This window comes from Bombina bombina, chromosome 1 (assembly GCF_027579735.1).
Source record: "Bombina bombina isolate aBomBom1 chromosome 1, aBomBom1.pri, whole genome shotgun sequence".
Lineage (NCBI taxonomy): Eukaryota > Metazoa > Chordata > Amphibia > Anura > Bombinatoridae > Bombina > Bombina bombina.
Window position 1 is genome coordinate 289,722,694 of NC_069499.1, and position 18,981 is coordinate 289,741,674.

An 18,981-nucleotide genomic window follows, 5' to 3' on the forward strand; every position below is an offset into this window, starting at 1 on the left:
GATGCACATCACCTAATATGCTTAATTGGTAGTAGGCTTTCGAGCCTATACAGCTTGGAGTAAGACAACATGCATAAAGAGGATGATGTGGTCAAAATACTCATTTGCCTAATAATTCTGCACTCCCTGTATAAGCAATGATAGAAGTACTGATTCTTTGCAAAACTATCGCCTAGATTTAGAGTTTTGTCGGTAAAGACCCGCGTAGCTAACGCTGCTTTTTTTTTCCAGCGCACCCTTAAGACAATGCTGGTATTTAGAGTTTTCTGAAGGGCTGCGTTAGGCTCCAAAAAGGGAGCGTAGAGCATAATTTACCGCCACTTCAACCCTCAATACCAGCGTTGTTTACGGTAGCGGCTAGCTGGAAAAACGTGCTTGTGAACGATTCCCCCATAGGAAACAATGGGGCAGTTTGGGCAGAAAAAAAAACCTAACACCTGCAAAAAAGCAGCGTTAAGCTCCCAACGCAGCCCCATTGTTTCCTATGGGGAAACAGTTTCTAAGTCTGCACCTAACACCCTAACTTGTACCCCGAGTCTAAACACCCCTAACCTTACACTTATTAACCCCTAATCTGCCGCCCTCGAGATCGCCGACACCTGCATTATATTATTAACCCCTAATCTGCCGCTCCATACACCGCCTCAACCTACATTATACCTATGAACCCCTAATCTGCTGCCCCCAACATCGCCGATACCTACATAATATTTATTAACCCCTAATCTGCCGCCCCCAACGTCGCCGCTACCTACCTACACTTATTAACCCCTAATCTGCCGACCTGACCTCGCCGCTACTCTAATGAAGTTATTAACCCCTAAACCGCCGCACTCCCGCCTCACAAACCCTATAATAAATAGTATTAACCCCTAATCTGCCCTCCCTAACATCGCCGCCACCTAACTTCAAGTATTAACCCCTAATCTGCCGACCGGACCTCGCCGCTACTCTAATAAATGTATTAACCCCTAAAGCTAAGTCTAACCCTAACACCCCCCCTAAATTAAATATAATTTTAATCTAGCGAAATAAATTAACTCTTATTAACTAAAGTATTCCTATTTAAAACTAAATACTTACCTGTAAAATAAACCCTAATATAGCTACAATATAACGAATAATTATATTGTAGCTATTTTAGGATTTATATTTATTTTACAGGCAACTTTGTATCTATTTTAACTAGGTACAATAGCTATTAAATAGTTATTTACTATTTAATAGCTACCTAGTTAAAATAATTACAAAATTACCTGTAAAATAAATCCTAACCTAAGTTACAATTAAACCTAACACTACACTATCAATAAATTAATTAAATAAATTACCTACAATTACATACAATTAAATAAACTAAACTAAATTACAATTAAAAAAAACACTAAATTACAAAAAATAAAAAAGATTACAAGATTTTTAAGCTAATTACACCTACTCTAAGCCTCCTTATAAAATAACAAAGCCCCCCAAAATAAAAAAAATTCCCTACCCTAATCTAAATTACAAAAGTTAACAGCTCTATTACCAGCCCTTAAAAGGGCTTTTTGCGGGGCGTGAGCCAAAGTAATCAGCTCTTTTGCCTGTAAAAAAAAACACAATACCACCCCCAACATTACAACCCACCACCCACATACCCCTACTCTAACCCAAACCCCCCTTAAATAAACCTAACACTACCCCCCTGAAGACCTCCCTACCTTGAGTCATCTTCACCCAACCGGGCACCGATGGACCAAAAGAGGACATCCGGAGCAGCAGAAGTCTTAATCCTATCCGGGCAGAAGAGGACATCTGGACCGGCAGACATCTTCATCCAAGCGGCATCTATCTTCATCCATCCGACGAGGAGCGGCTCCATCTTTAAGACCTCCGGCGCGGAACATCCTCTTCCTTCCAACGACTACCGACGAATGAAGGTTCCTTTAAGTGACCTCATCCAAGATGGCGTCCCTCGAATTCCGATTGGTTGATAGGATTCTATCAGCCAATCGGAATTAAGGTAGGAAAAATCTGATTGGCTGATTGAATCAGCCAATCAGATTCAAGTTTAATCCGATTGGCTGATCCAATCAGCCAATCAGATTGAGCTTGCATTCTATTGGCTGTTCCGATCAGCCAATAGAATGCAAGCTCAATCTGATTGGCTGATTGGATCAGCCAATCGGATTGAACTTGAATCTGATTGGCTGATTCAATCAGCCAATAGAATGCAAGCTCAATCTGATTGGCTGATTGGATCAGCCAATCGGATTGAACTTGAATCTGATTGGCTGATTCAATCAGCCAATCAGATTTTTCCTACCTTAATTCCGATTGGCAAAAGAGCTGATTACTTTGGGGCATGCCCCGCAAAAAGCCCTTTTAGGGCTGGTAATAGAGCTGTTAACTTTTGTAATTTAGATTAGGGTAGGGAATTTTTTTTATTTTGGGGGGCTTTGTTATTTTATTAGGGGGCTTAGAGTAGGTGTAATTAGCTTAAAAATCTTGTAATCTTTTTTTATTTTTTGTAATTTAGTGGTTTTTTTTGTAGTTTAGTTTATTTAATTGTATGTAATTGTAGGTAATTTATTCAATTAATTTATTGATAGTGTAGTGTTAGGTTTAATTGTAACTTAGGTTAGGATTTATTTTACAGGTAATTTTGTAATTATTTTAACTAGGTAGCTATTAAATAGTAAATAACTATTTAATAGCTATTGTACCTAGTTAAAATAGATACAAAGTTGCCTGTAAAATAAATATAAATCCTAAAATAGCTACAATATAATTATTCGTTATATTGTAGCTATATTAGGGTTTATTTTACAGGTAAGTATTTAGTTTTAAATAGGAATACTTTAGTTAATAAGAGTTAATTTATTTCGTTAGATTAAAATTATATTTAACTTAGGGGGGTGTTAGGGTTAGACTTAGCTTTAGGGGTTAATACATTTATTATAGTAGCGGCGAGGTCCGGTCGGCAGATTAGGGGTTAATACTTGAAGTTAGGTGGCGGCGATGTTAGGGAGGGCAGATTAGGGGTTAATACTATTTATTATAGGGTTTGCGAGGCGAGAGTGCGGCGGTTTAGGGGTTAATAACTTTATTAGAGTAGCCGCGAGGTCCGGTCGGCAGATTAGGGGTTAATAAGTGTAGGTAGGTAGCAGCGACGTTGGGGGGCAGATTAGGGGTTAATAAATATTATGTGGGTGTCGGCGGTGTTAGGGGCAGCAGATTAGGGGTTCATAGGGATAATGTAGGTAGCGGCGGTGTGTGGTCGGCAGATTAGGGGTTAAAAAAAATTATTATAGTGGGGGGCCTCTGTTTAGGGGTACATAGGTAGTTTATGGGTGTTAGTGTACTTTAGAGCACAGTAGTTAAGAGCTTTATAAACCGGCGTTAGCCCAGAAAGCTCTTAACTACTGACTTTTTTCTGCGGATGAAGTCTTGTCGGTAGAGGGTGTACCGCTCACTTCAGCCAAGCCTCTAAATACCGGCGTTAGGAAGATCCCATTGAAAATAAAGGATACACAATTGGCGTAAGGGGATCTGCGGTATGGAAAAGTCGCGGCTTGGAAGTGAGCGTTAGACCCTTTCCTGGCTGACTCTAAATACCAGCGGGCGGCCAAAAGCAGCGTTAGGAGCCCTTAACGCTGCTTTTGACGGCTAACGCAGAACTCTAAATCTAGGCGTATGAGATTTAGTTGCAAATTGATGGCATTCACTTTTGAATTCCTTAAACTATGACCATACACAAAAAGTTGACATCTATAGTATATACTATTTTGCCATTGCAGTTGGGAATTTTTTAAGGTTTTCATTTTTTCTAAGCAATTGTTATGCTTATGTTTAAACACGAGGTTAAGGTATATAAGAGAAAAAAAGTGAATAAAAAATGGTGTTTCATTATTTGTAATATATATATATATATTATATAAATATATATATATATATATTTTACAAATAATGAAACATTCACATAAGTCGACGTTTCGGCTCCATACATGAGGGTTTTTAAAGACAATCTATAATAATAATATTTACAAATTATTATACATATAACAATATATTGTGTTTATATATATATATATATTAACACAATATATTGTTATATGTATATTAATTTGTAAATATTATTATTATAGATTGTCATTAAAAAGGCTCATGTATGGAGCCGAAACGTTGACTTATGTGAATGTTACTTGAATAAAGAAATATATTATCAAGACCTGTGAGTGCCCTCTATGTCGTGTGGATTTGTATGAAAATTATGCAAGGAAACACCCGGGCTGAATAAACAACCAGAAAGGTTGGAGTGCATGGATAGTGCAATATATATATATATTCAGGGCTAGATTACAAGTCGAGTGCTAAAGATTGCTTTTGCAAAAGCGATATTAGCACTCCACTGAGTAATACCAGTGCACGCTAATGTGCGCTGGTATTACAAGTCAAGCGCAATGCGAATGAGAAATTTGCCTGTTTGTGGGGCACCATAATTTAACGCTCCACTTGTAATTTAGGCCTAAATTGTTCCAATTCAAACTTGAGCGCTTTTATTGTTTTTATATATTGTATAAGTATATATCTAATTGGAGATTTTTGTTTTTTTGCAGATTTTCCTTAAGGTGTCAGCGACTTTAAATCTTGACCTACTTAGTAAAGAACAAAGAGAGGTGATAAAAGAAAATTTTCCACAACTCAAAATCAACAGTGACTCATCCAATTTGATACAGGAAGTAACAGGGACATTTAATGACATTGAGAAAATGTACAAACGTATAGAACAGTTTGTGCAACACAAAGAATTTTCATATGATGAGAAAAATCCACCACAGCAAGAGCAAAATACTTTGTGTGTTCCGTCAGCTTTATACGAATATTTTAATGATGTTTACTCTGAAACTATTAAGAAGTTGAATAATCAATTTAATGTGAAAATGAATGCCTCCAAAAATTCTCACGATGCTAATACTAGCATCCATTTCTTGTCACTCAGTGATAATGCAAACATTGCAAAAGCTCATCAGCTTTTTACTGATACAATTCAAAGTATAACTTCAGATTGGAGGCAAGAAATTGTCTTTTTACCAGAAAAAAGACACTCCTCATCAGAAAGGCTCAAACAGATTGTTAGGGAGCACTTTAATAAAATACATGTGATTGTAGAAGGTAATAAAGTCACCCTTCGTGGTCCTTCTTCTCAATTAACAGGGGCAAAGAAATTCTTAGAAGAAGGGAAGGCTTTCCGACAAGCCCTGAAGATCTCGTCTTTTGGAATGAAAACAGAAGTCACAGTGAATGTTGAACACTTGGGGATATTAGGAAAACTCAAATCTAGAAAAATGAAAGAAATAGAAGAAAAATACACTGTGAAAATGGAACAGAAACCTGCAGACTCAAATAGTGTGAAGGTCTCTTTCAGAACTTTAAATGATTCCTTTAATCTTGAAGTTCATGCTTGTCAGGCATTTCTCATTGTGCTGCAGGATACAATCACCAATATTATTAGGAAACAGATCCCTCTGGATCCCAAAATGAAGGAGAAGTGCATCCCTTTGTTTGAGGAAAATCTAAAATTGGAGGGTATAGAAATAATCTTTCAGTATAATGAGGGCTCTGTGTTCCTGATTGGGTCTCCAGGTGATGTGTGGGCTGCTGAAAAGAAACTCAAAATCTTGAAGGGAGCACTCCAAACTGCAGGAGCTGTGGGAGATGAGGAGCCAATGGATACAATCGATTCCTCCTCTAATAAAAACAATGAATCCAAGGAGGATACATGTACCATTTGCATGGACAGAATGAAAAACAAAAAAATATTAGATAAATGTAAGCATGCCTTCTGCACTGAATGTATTAATAAAGCCATGACGTATAAGCCAGTATGTCCAGTGTGCAATGTAAAGTATGGAGTTATCACAGGAAATCAGCCAGATGGAACCATGGACGTCACAGTAATTAAAACCAGCCTGCCTGGTTATAGTTGTGACACATTCCTAATTACTTATTCTATCAAGAGTGGGACCTATGGGGTGAGTACCAGACTTTCAAAATAATAAGTTAACTTACTATAAAAGAAGATATGAATACATTTTTATATAAAGTGTTACTTGCATCAGAATACATTGTTATTACACAGAATGTGCAACTCAGTAAACGCTATAGAATTTTGATGTTTATTTGTTTGTGTCAAGTCTGGCAGATAACTTTCTATAGATCTATTAACACACAAAATGCATATTGAAACAAAATTAACTAGGGCTGCAACTAACGATTATTTTCATAATCGATTAATCGGACGATTATTTTTTCGATTAATCGACTAATCGGATAAAAAAAAAAAAAAAAAAAATTATTTCCTATATGTTAAATAGAATCCACATACTGAGTGTTACAAATATAAACTTCAGATTAAAACTTTACATTAACACAACTGTTTGTCCAATTTTTAAGCAACAGAGCACAGTTTTATAATTAAGCAAAACAAAAACTGTTTGAAAAGAGGTAGAACTTCCACCTTGGCAAGTGGCCTCTCAATAAAGTAACTATTGACTTCATTCTAACATAAAACATATCTTGAATATCTATATGCAATGGTAAATAACCAGCTATAAGGTTAGGGGAAAATATCTAGTCCGCTCTAAAAATAACAGATATATACTTATAAAGGATGAATCTGGTAAAAATTGATTAAAAATATAAAAAAAAAACAATAAAAAACAAAATCAAAAGTGCTAAAGACTATGAGGCATATTTAACAAAGGTCTTGCGGACCTGATCCGACAGTGCGGATCAGGTCCGCAAGACCTTGCTGAATGCGGAGAGCAATACGCTCTCCGTGTTCAGCATTGCACCAGCAGCTCACAAGAGCTGCTGGTGCAACGCCGTCCCCTGCAGACTCACGGCCAATCGGCCGCCAGCAGGGGGTGTCAACCACCCCGATCGTACTCGATCGGGTTGAATTGTTGAGATTCCTGTCCGACTGCTCAGAGCAGGCGGACAGGGTTATGGAGCAGCGGTCTTTGTGAGCTTGATAGATAGGCCCCTATATATCAATAACAGGACAAAGCCTTAGGCCTAGATTTAGAGTTTGGCGTTAGCCGTGAAAACCAGCGTTAGAGGCTCCTAACGCTGGTTTTAGGCTACCTCCGGTATTTGGAGTCACTCAAAAAAGGGTCTAACGCTCACTTTTCAGCTGCAACTTTTCCATACCGCAGATCCCCTTACGTAAATTGGGTATCCTATCTTTTCAATGGGATTTTTCTAACTCCGGTATTTAGAGTCGTGTCTGAAGTGAGCGTTAGACATCTAGCAACAAAACTCCAGCCGCAGGAAAAAAGTCAGTAGTTAAGAGCTTTCTGGGCTAACGCCGGTTCATAAAGCTCTTAACTACTGTACTCTAAAGTACACTAACACCCATAAACTACCTATGTACCCCTAAACCGAGGTCCCCCCACATCGCCGCAACTCGATTAATTTTTTTTAACCCCTAATCTGCCGACCGCCAACTACGTTATCCTTATGTACCCCTAATCTGCTGCCCCTAACACCGCCGACCCCTATATTATATTTATAAACCCCTAATCTGCCCCCCACAACGTCGCCGCCAGCTACCTACACTTATTAACCCCTAATCTGCCGACCGAAAAGTGCCGCCACCTACGTTATCCTTATGTACCCCTAATCTGCTGCCCCAAACACCGCCGACCCCTATATTATATTTATTAACCCCTAATCTGCCCCCCTCAACGTCGCCTCCACCTGCCTACACTTATTAACCCCTAATCTGCCGAGCGGACCGCACCGCTACTATAATAAAGTTATTAACCCCTAATCCGCCTCACTAACCCTATAATAAATAGTATTAACCCCTAATCTGCCCTCCCTAACATCGCCGACACCTAACTTCAATTATTAACCCCTAATCTGCCGACCGGAGCTCACCGCTATTCTAATAAATGTATTAACCCCTAAAGCTAAGTCTAACACTAACACCCCCCTAAATTAAATATAATTTTAATCTAACGAAATTAATTAACTCTTATTAAATAAATTATTCCTATTTAAAGCTAAATACTTACCTGTAAAATAAATCCTAATATAGCTACAATATAAATTATAATTACATTGTAGCTACTTTAGGATTAATATTTATTTTACAGGCAACTTTGTAATTATTTTAACCAGGTACAATAGCTATTAAATAGTTAAGAACTATTTAATAGCTACCTAGTAAAAATAATTACAAAATTACCTGTAAAATAAATCCTAACCTAAGTTACAAATAAACCTAACACTATACTATCATTAAATTAATTAAATAAAATACCTATAATTACCTACAATTAAACCTAACACTACACTATCAATACATTAATTAAATACAATATCTACAAATAACTACAATGAAATAAACTAACTAAAGTACAAAAAATAAAAAAGAACTAAGTTACAAAAAATAAAAAAATATTTACAAACATAAGAAAAATATTACAACAATTTTAAACTAATTACACCTACTCTAAGCCCCCTAATAAAATAACAAAGACCCCCAAAAATAAAAAATGCCCTACCCTATTCTAAATTACTAAAGTTCAAAGCTCTTTTACCTTACCAGCCCTGAACAGGGCCCTTTGCGGGGCATGCCCCAAGAAGTTCAGCTCTTTTGCCTGTAAAAAAAAACATACAATACCCCCCCCCCAACATTACAACCCACCACCCACATACCCCTAATCTAACCCAAACCCCCCTTAAATAAACCTAACACTAAGCCCCTGAAGATCATCCTACCTTGTCTTCACCTCACCAGGTATCACCGATCCGTCCTGGCTCCAAAATCTTCATCCAACCCAAGCGGGGGCTGGCGATCCATCATCCGGTGGCTGAAGAGGTCCAGAAGAGGTTCCAAAGTCTTCATCCTATCCGGGAAGAAGAGGCGATCCGGACCGGCAACCATCTTTATCCAAGCGGCATCTTCTATCTTCATCCGATGACGACCGGCTCCATCCTGAAGACCTCCACTGCGGACCCATCTTCTTCCGGCGACGTCCAACTGAAGAATGACGGTTCCTTTAAGGGACATCATCCAAGATGGCGTCCCTCGAATTCCGATTGGCTGATAGGATTCTATCAGCCAATCGGAATTAAGGTAGGAATATTCTGATTGGCTGATGGAATCAGCCAATCAGAATCAAGTTCAATCCGATTGGCTGATCCAATCAGCCAATCAGATTGAGCTCGCATTCTATTGGCTGTTCCGATCAGCCAATAGAATGCGAGCTCAATCTGATTGGCTGATTGGATCAGCCAATCGGATTGAACTTGATTCTGATTGGCTGATTCCATCAGCCAATCAGAATATTCCTACCTTAATTCCAATTGGCTGATAGAATCCTATCAGCCAATCGGAATTCGAGGGACGCCATCTTGGATGACGTCCCTTAAAGGAACCGTCATTCTTCAGTTGGACGTCGCCGGAAGAAGATGGGTCCGCAGTGGAGGTCTTCAGGATGGAGCCGGTCGTCATCGGATGAAGATAGAAGATGCCGCTTGGATAAAAATGGTTGCCGGTTCGGATCGCCTCTTCTTCCCGGATAGGATGAAGACTTTGGAGCCTCTTCTGGACCTATTCATCCACCGGATGATGGATCGCCAGCCCCCGCTTGGGTTGGATGAAGATTTTGGAGCCAGGACGGATCGGTGATACCTGGTGAGGTGAAGACAAGGTAGGATGATCTTCAGAGGCTTAGTGTTAGGTTTATTTAAGGGGGGTTTGGGTTAGATTAGGGGTATGTGGGTGGTGGGTTGTAATGTTGGGGGGGGGTATTGTATGTTTTTTTTTACAGGCAAAAGAGCTGAACTTCTTGGGGCATGCCCCGCAAAGGGCCCTGTTCAGGGCTGGTAAGATAAAAGAGCTTTGAACTTTAGTAATTTAGAATAGGGTAGGGCATTTTTTATTTTGGGGGTCTTTGTTATTTTATTAGGGGGCTTAGAGTAGGTGTAATTAGTTTAAAATTGTTGTAATATTTTTCTTATGTTTGTAAATATTTTTTTATTTTTTGTAACTTAGTTCTTTTTTATTTTTTGTACTTTAGTTAGTTTATTTCATTGTAGTTATTTGTAGGAATTGTATTTAATTAATTTATTGATAGTGTAGTGTTAGGTTTAATTGTAGGTAATTGTAGGTATTTTATTTAATTAATTTAATGATAGTATAGTGTTAGGTTTAATTGTAACTTAGGTTAGGATTTATTTTACAGGTAATTTTGGTAATTATTTTAACTAGGTAACTATTAAATAGTTCTTAACTATTTAATAGCTATTGTACATGGTTAAAATAATTACAAAGTTGCCTGTAAAATAAATATTAATCCTAAAATAGCTATAATATAATTATAATTTATATTGTAGCTATATTAGGATTTATTTTACAGGTAAGTATTTAGCTTTAAATAGGAATAATTTATTTAATAAGAGATAATTAATTTCGTTAGATGTAAATTATATTTAACTTAGGGGGGTGTTTGTGTTAGGGTTAGACTTAGCTTTAGGGGTTAATACATTTATTAGAATAGCGGTGAGCTCCAGTCGGCAGATTAGGGGTTAATAATTGAAGTTAGGTGTCGGCGATGTTAGGGGAGGGCAGATTACGGGTTAATACTATTTATGATAGGGTTAGTGAGGCGGATTAGGGGTTAATAACTTTATTATAGTAGCGCTCAGGTCCGCTCGGAAGATTAGGGGTTAATAAGTGTAGGCAGGTGGAGGCGACGTTGTGGGGGGGGCAGATTAGGGGTTAATAAATATAATATAGGGGTCGGCGATGTTAGGGCAGCAGATTAGGGGTACATAGGGATAATGTAAGTAGCGGCGGTTTACGGAGCGGCAGATTAGGGGTTAATAATAATATGCAGGGGTCAGCGATAGCGGGGGCGGCAGATTAGGGGTTAATAAGTGTAAGGTTAGGGGTGTTTAGACTCGGGGTACATGTTAGAGTGTTAGGTGCAGGCGTAGGAAGTGTTTCCCCATAGCAAACAATGGTGCTGCGTTAGGAGCTGAACGCGGCTTTTTTGCAGGTGTTAGGTTTTTTTTCAGCTCAAACAGCCCCATTGTTTTCTCTGGGGGAATCGTGCACGAGCACGTTTTTGAGGCTGGCCGCTTGCGTAAGCAACTCTGGTATCGAGAGTTGAAGCTGCGTTAAATATGCTCTACGCTCCTTTTTTTGGAGCCTAACGCAGCCTTTATGTGGACTCTCAATACCAGAGTTATTTTTATGGTGCGGCCAGAAAAAAGCCGGCGTTAGCTTTTCGGGTTGTTACCGACAAAACTCTAAATCTAGCCGTTACACATTTATTTATACAGTACATATAATCAGCAGTAGCAAGCAATCCGCTAATAATTGTGCAAACAGATAATAGTGCACGTCAATTTAAATAACTCCCATCAATCTAGGGGCTAGGTGTAAATAACAAGCTTGGCACTATATCATGCAAAGCTTAGTTCCAAATCACCCGATTTAATATAAACAATTCAAATGATGACTCCTATTATATCTGGGTTGCACATAAGCCAGGGGTAGTAGTAAACTTACACTGTCCTGAAAAAGTGAAAAGTATACGTCTGTAGACATCCTTTAGGCTAAGGACAAAACCATAAAACACAATACCATGTGCAGGAGCTCAGTGGAGTGAAGCAGCTGGGTTGTGCACAGACCAACTAATTGCAAATCAACTAATCGATTATGAGATTCGTTGACAACTATTTTCATAATCGATTATGACGATAAGTTGTTGCAGCTCTAAAATTAACAAATGATCTACTACTTAACAAGATACATTTCCTTCTTAATATAAGGAGAGTCCACGGCATCATTTCTTACTGTTGGGAAATACTGAAACGGGCCACCAGGAGGAGGCAAAGACACCCCAGCCAAAGGCTTAAATACTCCTCCCACTTCCCTCACACCCCAGTCATTCATTGCCTTTCGTTACAGGAGGCTGGCAACGAAATGTCAGATTTCGGAGTAGTTCTTTAGGAAGGGTATATGCCCTTTGTTATGGGACTGGAGTTTTAAGTAGTCTTGTCAGCCTCTCAGTGAGAGCATTGAGGTGTTAGGTCTCATGGCTGCGGCTTTGGATGCTATTTTGTTTGCCTGCTATCATCTGAGACCTCTACAGTTATGTATGCTCAGACAATGGAACGTAAATCACTAAGACTAGACCCAGTGAAAAGAGGGTCTCTCTCCTGGTGGTTATCTCTGGAACATGTTCTCCTAGGCTGATGTTTCTTGCATCATTCCTTGGAAATTATAACAACTGACAAGAGTTTGATAAACTGGGGGTTCTCTGATGGCTCAGTCAACCTGGCGATTAGAAGAAGTAGGTCTCCCTATCAACATTCTAGAGCTGAGTATAATATAATGAGCAAATTCCTTATGAATAAAGATCTGCAGAGGGTGATATACTTGAAAGAAGGTGGGGTCTGAATGCAATATGTAATAGTTATTACTGCAGCTAAACCTAATAATATAAATACCAATAGTAAAAGAGAATGGTGAAAGATAAAAAAGAGAAATATATATGTAGATATACGTGTTATGTGCCCATATGTGTACAACAAACCTTGTGTGCAACAAACCTAATTTCTTCTATAAGTTACGACGAGTCCACGGATTCATCCTTTACTTGTGGGATATTATCCTCCTGCTCACAGGAAGTGGCAAAGAGCACCACAGCAGAGCTGTCTATATAGCTCCACCCCCAGTCATTCTCTTTGCCTACTCTAAGTACTAGGAAGGGTAAAGTGAAAGAGGTGATAAAATGTTAGTTTTTACTTTCTTCAAGCAAGATTTTTTTATTTTAAAATGGTACCTGTGTGTACTATTTACTCTCAGGCGGCAGATGGATGAAGACTTCTGTCTGGAGGCTGATGATCTTAGCATTTGTCACTAAGATCCAGAGCAGTTCCCACAGAAGGGCTGAGGGGTACAAGAAACTTCAGTGTGAGGAACGGTTTCATGCTATATAGCAGGGAGGTATGTTCAGTCATTTTTTCTGGAGAGACTGTGGTATTTCAGAAAGGCTGACAGTATCCCAATGAGGCTAAGGGTAAGCAGTAATCCTAAGAGATATAGAGGGTATTACTAAGCTTGCATAAGGGGCTAATAAAAATGGTTGTCACTGAGTTTTGAATGTTTGTGGGCAAACGTTTTGTGAACTGGGAGTACTGTTAACGTTTTTTGGACAATAACGTTTTTTGGAGACTTTATTGAGGGTACACTTGGCTTCTTTTTTGGGTCTCAGAACCCACATGGCTAGTTTAGAAAAGCTCTGGAGCGGTTCATTTAGGCTGACAAAACATCAAGTGAGATGGGCGGAGCCTATTTTCGCACCTCAATTGCGCAGTTGTATTTATAAAGCAAGCTCCATCTCCGGAGGGCCCTTGTGGTAGTGTTGGTCCAAATCGAAGCTTTAACCCCATTTTTCCAATCCCTGAGGGCAGGGGTGGCGAGGTGCAGAGGGTGTTTTTTCCGGATTTAGGCCTTATTAACTATCCGGTTTTCACAAAAAATTGTTAAATGTTTCCTTTTTCTTGTGGGGGCAAACTTAATTGCATAAATTGAATCTTATATAAAAAATTTGAAACGATTGTGTATTTTAAAGCAGTTTTGCAGAACGTGTATGCTTTTTTTCTCTTAAAGGCGCAGTACCGTTTTTTTAAGATTGTTATTTTTTCACTAAATAAAGTGTTTTCAAGCTTGTTTGTGGTCATTACTAGCCTGTTCAACATGTCTGACATTGAGGAAAGCCAATGTTCAATGTGTTTAGAAGCCATTGTGGAACCCCCACTTAGAATGTGTCCCTCATGCACTGAAAGGTCAATAAATTGCAAACAACATATTTTAGCTAATAAAAGTATGTTGCAGGATGATTCTCAGTCAGAAGGGAATCAGGTTATGCCATCTAATTCTCCCCAAGTGTCACAACCATTAACGCCCGCACAAGCGACGCTAAGTACTTCTAGTGCGTCTAATTCTTTCACCCTGCAAGATATTGCCGCAGTTATGAATACTACCCCTCACAGAGGTTTTATCTAAGCTGCCTTGGTTGCAGGGGAAGCGCAGTAAGTCTGGGGTGAGAGTAAATGCTGAGGCCCTCTGGCGCTTTATTAGCCATTTCCGATGTACCCTCACAATGTTCTGAGTTGGGGGTGAGGGATTTTCTGTCTGAGGGAGAGATTTCTGATTCAGGAAAGATGTTCCCTCAGACAGACTCAGATATGATGGCTTTTAAATTTAAATTAGAACACCTCCGCTTGTTGCTCAGGGAGGTTTTAGTGAATCTGGATGATTGTGACCCTATTGTAGTTCCAGGGAAATTGTGTAAAATGGACAGATATCTGGAGGTTCCTGCCTACACTGATGTTTTCCTGGGTCCCTAAGAGGATTTCGGACATTGTTACTAAGGAGTGGGATAGACCAGGTATTCCGTTCTCACTCCCCCTCCTACTTTTAAGAAATGTTTCCATATCAGGACACTAGGGCTGCAACTAACGATTATTTTCATAATCGATTAGTTGGTCGATTATTTTTTCGATTAATCGGATAAAACAGGAAAGAGAAAAAAAACACTCAGAACAATATAACATTTGAAAAAAATATATAATTTAATGAACAAACATACTCTGTTCGGTTTAATAGAGTATTAAAAAAACTGCAGGAAATACAAATAGTTAAACTTTTTATCTTACTTAGTTCACTGTACAACTGTACACAAGTAATTTGTACACAACTTACAATGAGAAACTTTTAAAAACTTTAGCAGAACAAATTAATCATGTATTATGAAAAAAAGGTGGAGTATCACTGTTCCAGAAACGTTGCATTAGAATAAAAATGTTAACATGTCCACGTGATCTGGACTAAGGCTGGCTCTCTTTTTAGAAGTTATGTTGCCTGCTGCAGAGAAGAGTCGCTCTGATGGTGTGGAGGTGCCTGGCATGCACAAGTAGGATTTTGCTAGTTTTGCCAAGGCAGGATATTTTTTTTTGGTTACCTTTCCACCAACTCAAAGGGTTTCCTTCCTTGGCAAGGGGCTTCTCTGCAAATAAGTTTGGACTTCATTCCTAACTTGTATATTAATGTCCTCCTCAGGGCCGCCATCAGGGGGGTGACAGGGGTGACTACTGTCAGGGGCCCCAATGGGCCCCAGGGGGGCCCCATGAGGCAAGAACTATGCCACCAGTGGGTACTACAGCAGAGTGCTAATTGAGCATGGGAAATGATATTACACAAGAGTAAAGTATTAGCATTTGAGAGGATTTCTGAGTGTGCACTAACCACTATGCACAGTGTGAGACAGGACTTGGCACTTTGTTTGTACAGTGTGTGCCTGAGTCAGACGGACAGATCACTTTCACTTTGCAGAGGAGGTAGGACTTACTTAGCAAATGTTTTTTGTTTCTTTGTGCAATTTCAGATTGTAACTTCAGTGTTGTAGTAATTGTATGGTGGGGCAAGGGGTTCCATAAAACATTTTTTTTAGCAACAGTGTATTTATGATTATTTGATAATGCTGTAGAAATTCTATATTTAAACCATGCAAAAATGTTTCCTCCTCAATACACAAACGGTAGGTGCCCCTTTTGGCAGATACGCATTTTTTAAATATGAATGAGACAGGTTAACTCAAAACTGTTCAGCTTACACTACAGCTGGCTTAATTTTGAAATACATACCCAACAATCCTAAATCCTGCATTTAACCAGATCTAATGTTATGAGTACCACCGCTTATGTTCCAACAAGACCATATAGAGTACAGCATTTTCAAAATCCATAAGTACAGCTGACAGATGGGAACATTTGTACACTATATTTGAAGTTGTGCTCTGGTTGGGGAAAAAACAAACTGTCAACCTTTTAAAAGTACTTTTCTTCATCTAGCCATCTACCCAGATCATTAATTGTACTATTTGAATTCACTGAATTATTTTTGTGTGCACATTTACAAATATGATTCTTTAAAAAGTGATCTCTTAATTTCTGGCATTTTTTTTATCATGCATGTCAAGCACTGTTGATTTAGGGGATGCAAGGTGCATAAATGTTCTCCTTCTGTGAGTGTTTATGTGGGTGTCTGTGTTTATGTCTCTTTGTGCTTTGGTTTGTGTCTCTATGAGTGTGTATGTATTTTTATTCTGTGGGTCTCTCTGTGAGGGTGGGTGGTGTGTGTGTATGTCTGTGCATTTTCTGTGGATGTCTGTGAGGGTGTGTGCATATGTCTTTGTGCTTTTTCTATGGGTGTCTCTGTGAGGGTGTGTGTATGTTTGTCTTTGTATATTTTCTCTGGATGCCTCTATGAGGATGGGTGTGTATGTCTGTGTTTTCTGTGGATGTCTCTGTGAGGGTGTGTGTTTTCTGTGGGTGTCTCTGTGAGAGTGTGTGTATGTCTTTGTGTGACCCTCCCTCACCGACCTTAGCCACTCCCCTCCATGCCCGCGATCATCTCAGTCAGTCAAGTAGCAGCCAGGGCGATAAATGTTGTTTACTATATAATTTTATATATTATGTACCCCCCTCATCAGTGTGCACTGCAAACTCTCTGTGGCTTTACTCTACTCTACACTCTACCCACCTTGCAAGCAGTATCTCGTCGTCACAGACTTCTCCCACACGTCTTCACCCGTTGTCCACGTCTTCCTCTCTGATCTTCTCCCAGTAGACACGCCTTCTCTAGCCGCCTCTAGCACGGCTGGCTGCGGCAAGCAGTCCAACTAATCGATAGACCAACGAATCGATAATGGAAATCGTTGACAACGATTTGCATTATCGATTATTATCAACTTTATCGATTAGTTGTTGCAGCCCTATCAGACACCATGCGGGATTCGTGGCAGACGGTCCCTAAGGTGGAGGGAGCTATTTCTACCCTGGCTAAGCGTACAACTATACCTATTGAGGACAGTTGTGCTTTCAAGGATCCTATGGATAAAAAAATTAGAGGGTCTCCTAAAGAAGAATTAGGGCTCTCAAGCTAGCTTTTCAACTGGCTAAATTAGCGGCAAAGAATTCAGGTTTTGCCATTTTAGCGAGTAGAGCATTATGGCTTAAGTCCTGGTTTGCTGATGTGTCATCAAAATCTAAGCTTTTAGCCATCCCTTTCAAAGGTAAGACCCTATTCGGGCCTGAACTGAAAGAGATCATTTCAGACATCACTAGAGGAAAAGGCCATGCCCTTCCTCAGGATAAGACAAATAAGATGAGGACCAAACAAAATAATTTTCGTTCCTTTCGAAACTTCAAAGGTGGTCCCTCTACCTCTTCCCCTGCTGCAAGACAAGAGGGGAATTTTGCTCAATCCAAGTCAGTCTGGAGACCTAACCAGACTTGGAACAAAGGTAAACAGGCCAAAAAGCCCGCTGCTGCCACAAAGACAGCATGAAGAGGTAGCCCCCGATCCGGGACCGGATCTAGTAGGGGTCAGACTTTCTCTCTTTGCTCAGGCTTGGGCAAGAGACGTTCAGGACTCCTGGGCTTTAGAAATCGTAAGGGGGAGATTCCATCTTTCTCAATTGTCTGTAAACCAGACAAAAAGAGAGGCATTCTTACGCTGTATAGAAAATCTATATACCATGGGCGGTAATCTGCCCAGTTCCGAAAACAGAACAGGGGCAGGGGTTTTACTCCAATCTGTTTGTGGTTCCCAAAAAAGAGGGAACCTTCAGACCAATTTTAGATCTCAAGATCCTAAACAAATTCCTCAGAGTCCCATCCTTCAAGATGGAGACCATTCAGACTATTTTACCAATGATCCAGGAGGGTCAATATATGACCACCGTGGACTTAAAGGATGCGTATCTACACATCCCTATCCACAAAGATCATCACCAGTTCCTCAGGTTCGCGTTTCTGGACAAGCATTACCAGTTTGTGGCTCTTCCCTTCGGGGTTGGCCACAGCTCCCAGAATTTTCACAAAGGTGCTAGGGTCCTTCTGGCGCTTCTAAGGCCGCGGGGCTATAGCAGTGGCGCCTTATCTGGACAATATCTTAATTAAGGCGTCAACTTACCAACTAGCCAAATCTCACACGGACATCGTGTTGGCTTTTCTGAGATCTCACGGGTGGAAGGTGAACGTAAAGAAGAGTTCACTTATCCCTCTTACAAGAGTTCCATTCCTGGGAACTCTGATAGATTCGGTGGACATGAAAAATTTTCTGACGGAGGTCAGGAAATCAAATATTTTTAACCACCTGCCGGGCTCTTCATTCCATTCTTCGGCCGTCAGTGGCTCAGTGTATGGAGGTAATTGGACTAATGGTGGCGACAATGGACATAGTTCCGTTTGCTCGCTTGCATCTCAGACCACTGCAACTATGCGTGCTCAAACAGTGGAATGGGGATTATGCAGATTTATCTCCTCAGATAAATCTGGATCAACAGACCAGAGACTCTCTTCTGGTGGTTGTCACAGGATCATCTGTCCCAGGGAATGTGTTTCCACAGGCCAGCATGGGTCATAGTGACGACGGACGTGGGGTGCAGTCTGGAATTCCCTGAAAGCACAGGGTGTGTGGACTCAGGAGGAGGCTCTCCTTCCGATAAATATTCTAGAACTGAGAGCGATATTTAACGCACTTCAGGTGTGGCCTCAGCTGGCTTCGGCCAGATTTATAAGGTTCCAGTCGGACAACATCACGACTGTAGCATATATCAATCATCAGTGGGGAACAAAGAGTTCTCTAGCGATGATAGAGGTTACTAAAATAATTCAATTGGCAGAGACTCACTCTTGCCATCTATCAGCAATCTATATCCCAGGAGTGGAGAACTGGGAAGCCGATTTTCTAAGTCGTCAGACTTTTCATCCGGGGGAGTGGGAACTCCATTCGGAGGTGTTTGCACAATTGATTCATCAATGGGGCACACCAGAATTGGATCTGACGGCGTCTCGTCAGAACGCCAAAGTTCCTTGTTACGGGTCCAGATCAAGGGATCCTCA

At 39.9% G+C, this 18,981-nt stretch overlaps 1 protein-coding gene across 1 annotated transcript in view; it reads left to right on the forward strand.

Annotated features, from left to right (window-relative positions):
• The window catches only part of DTX3L (deltex E3 ubiquitin ligase 3L), a 525,788-nt gene that overhangs the window by 387,892 nt on the left and 118,915 nt on the right, over positions 1-18,981 (forward strand). Inside the window, exon 3 of the mRNA XM_053698039.1 lies at positions 4,599-6,014. Coding sequence (XP_053554014.1) covers positions 4,599-6,014 — 1,416 coding nt within the window. The remainder of the gene's footprint in view (positions 1-4,598; positions 6,015-18,981) is intronic.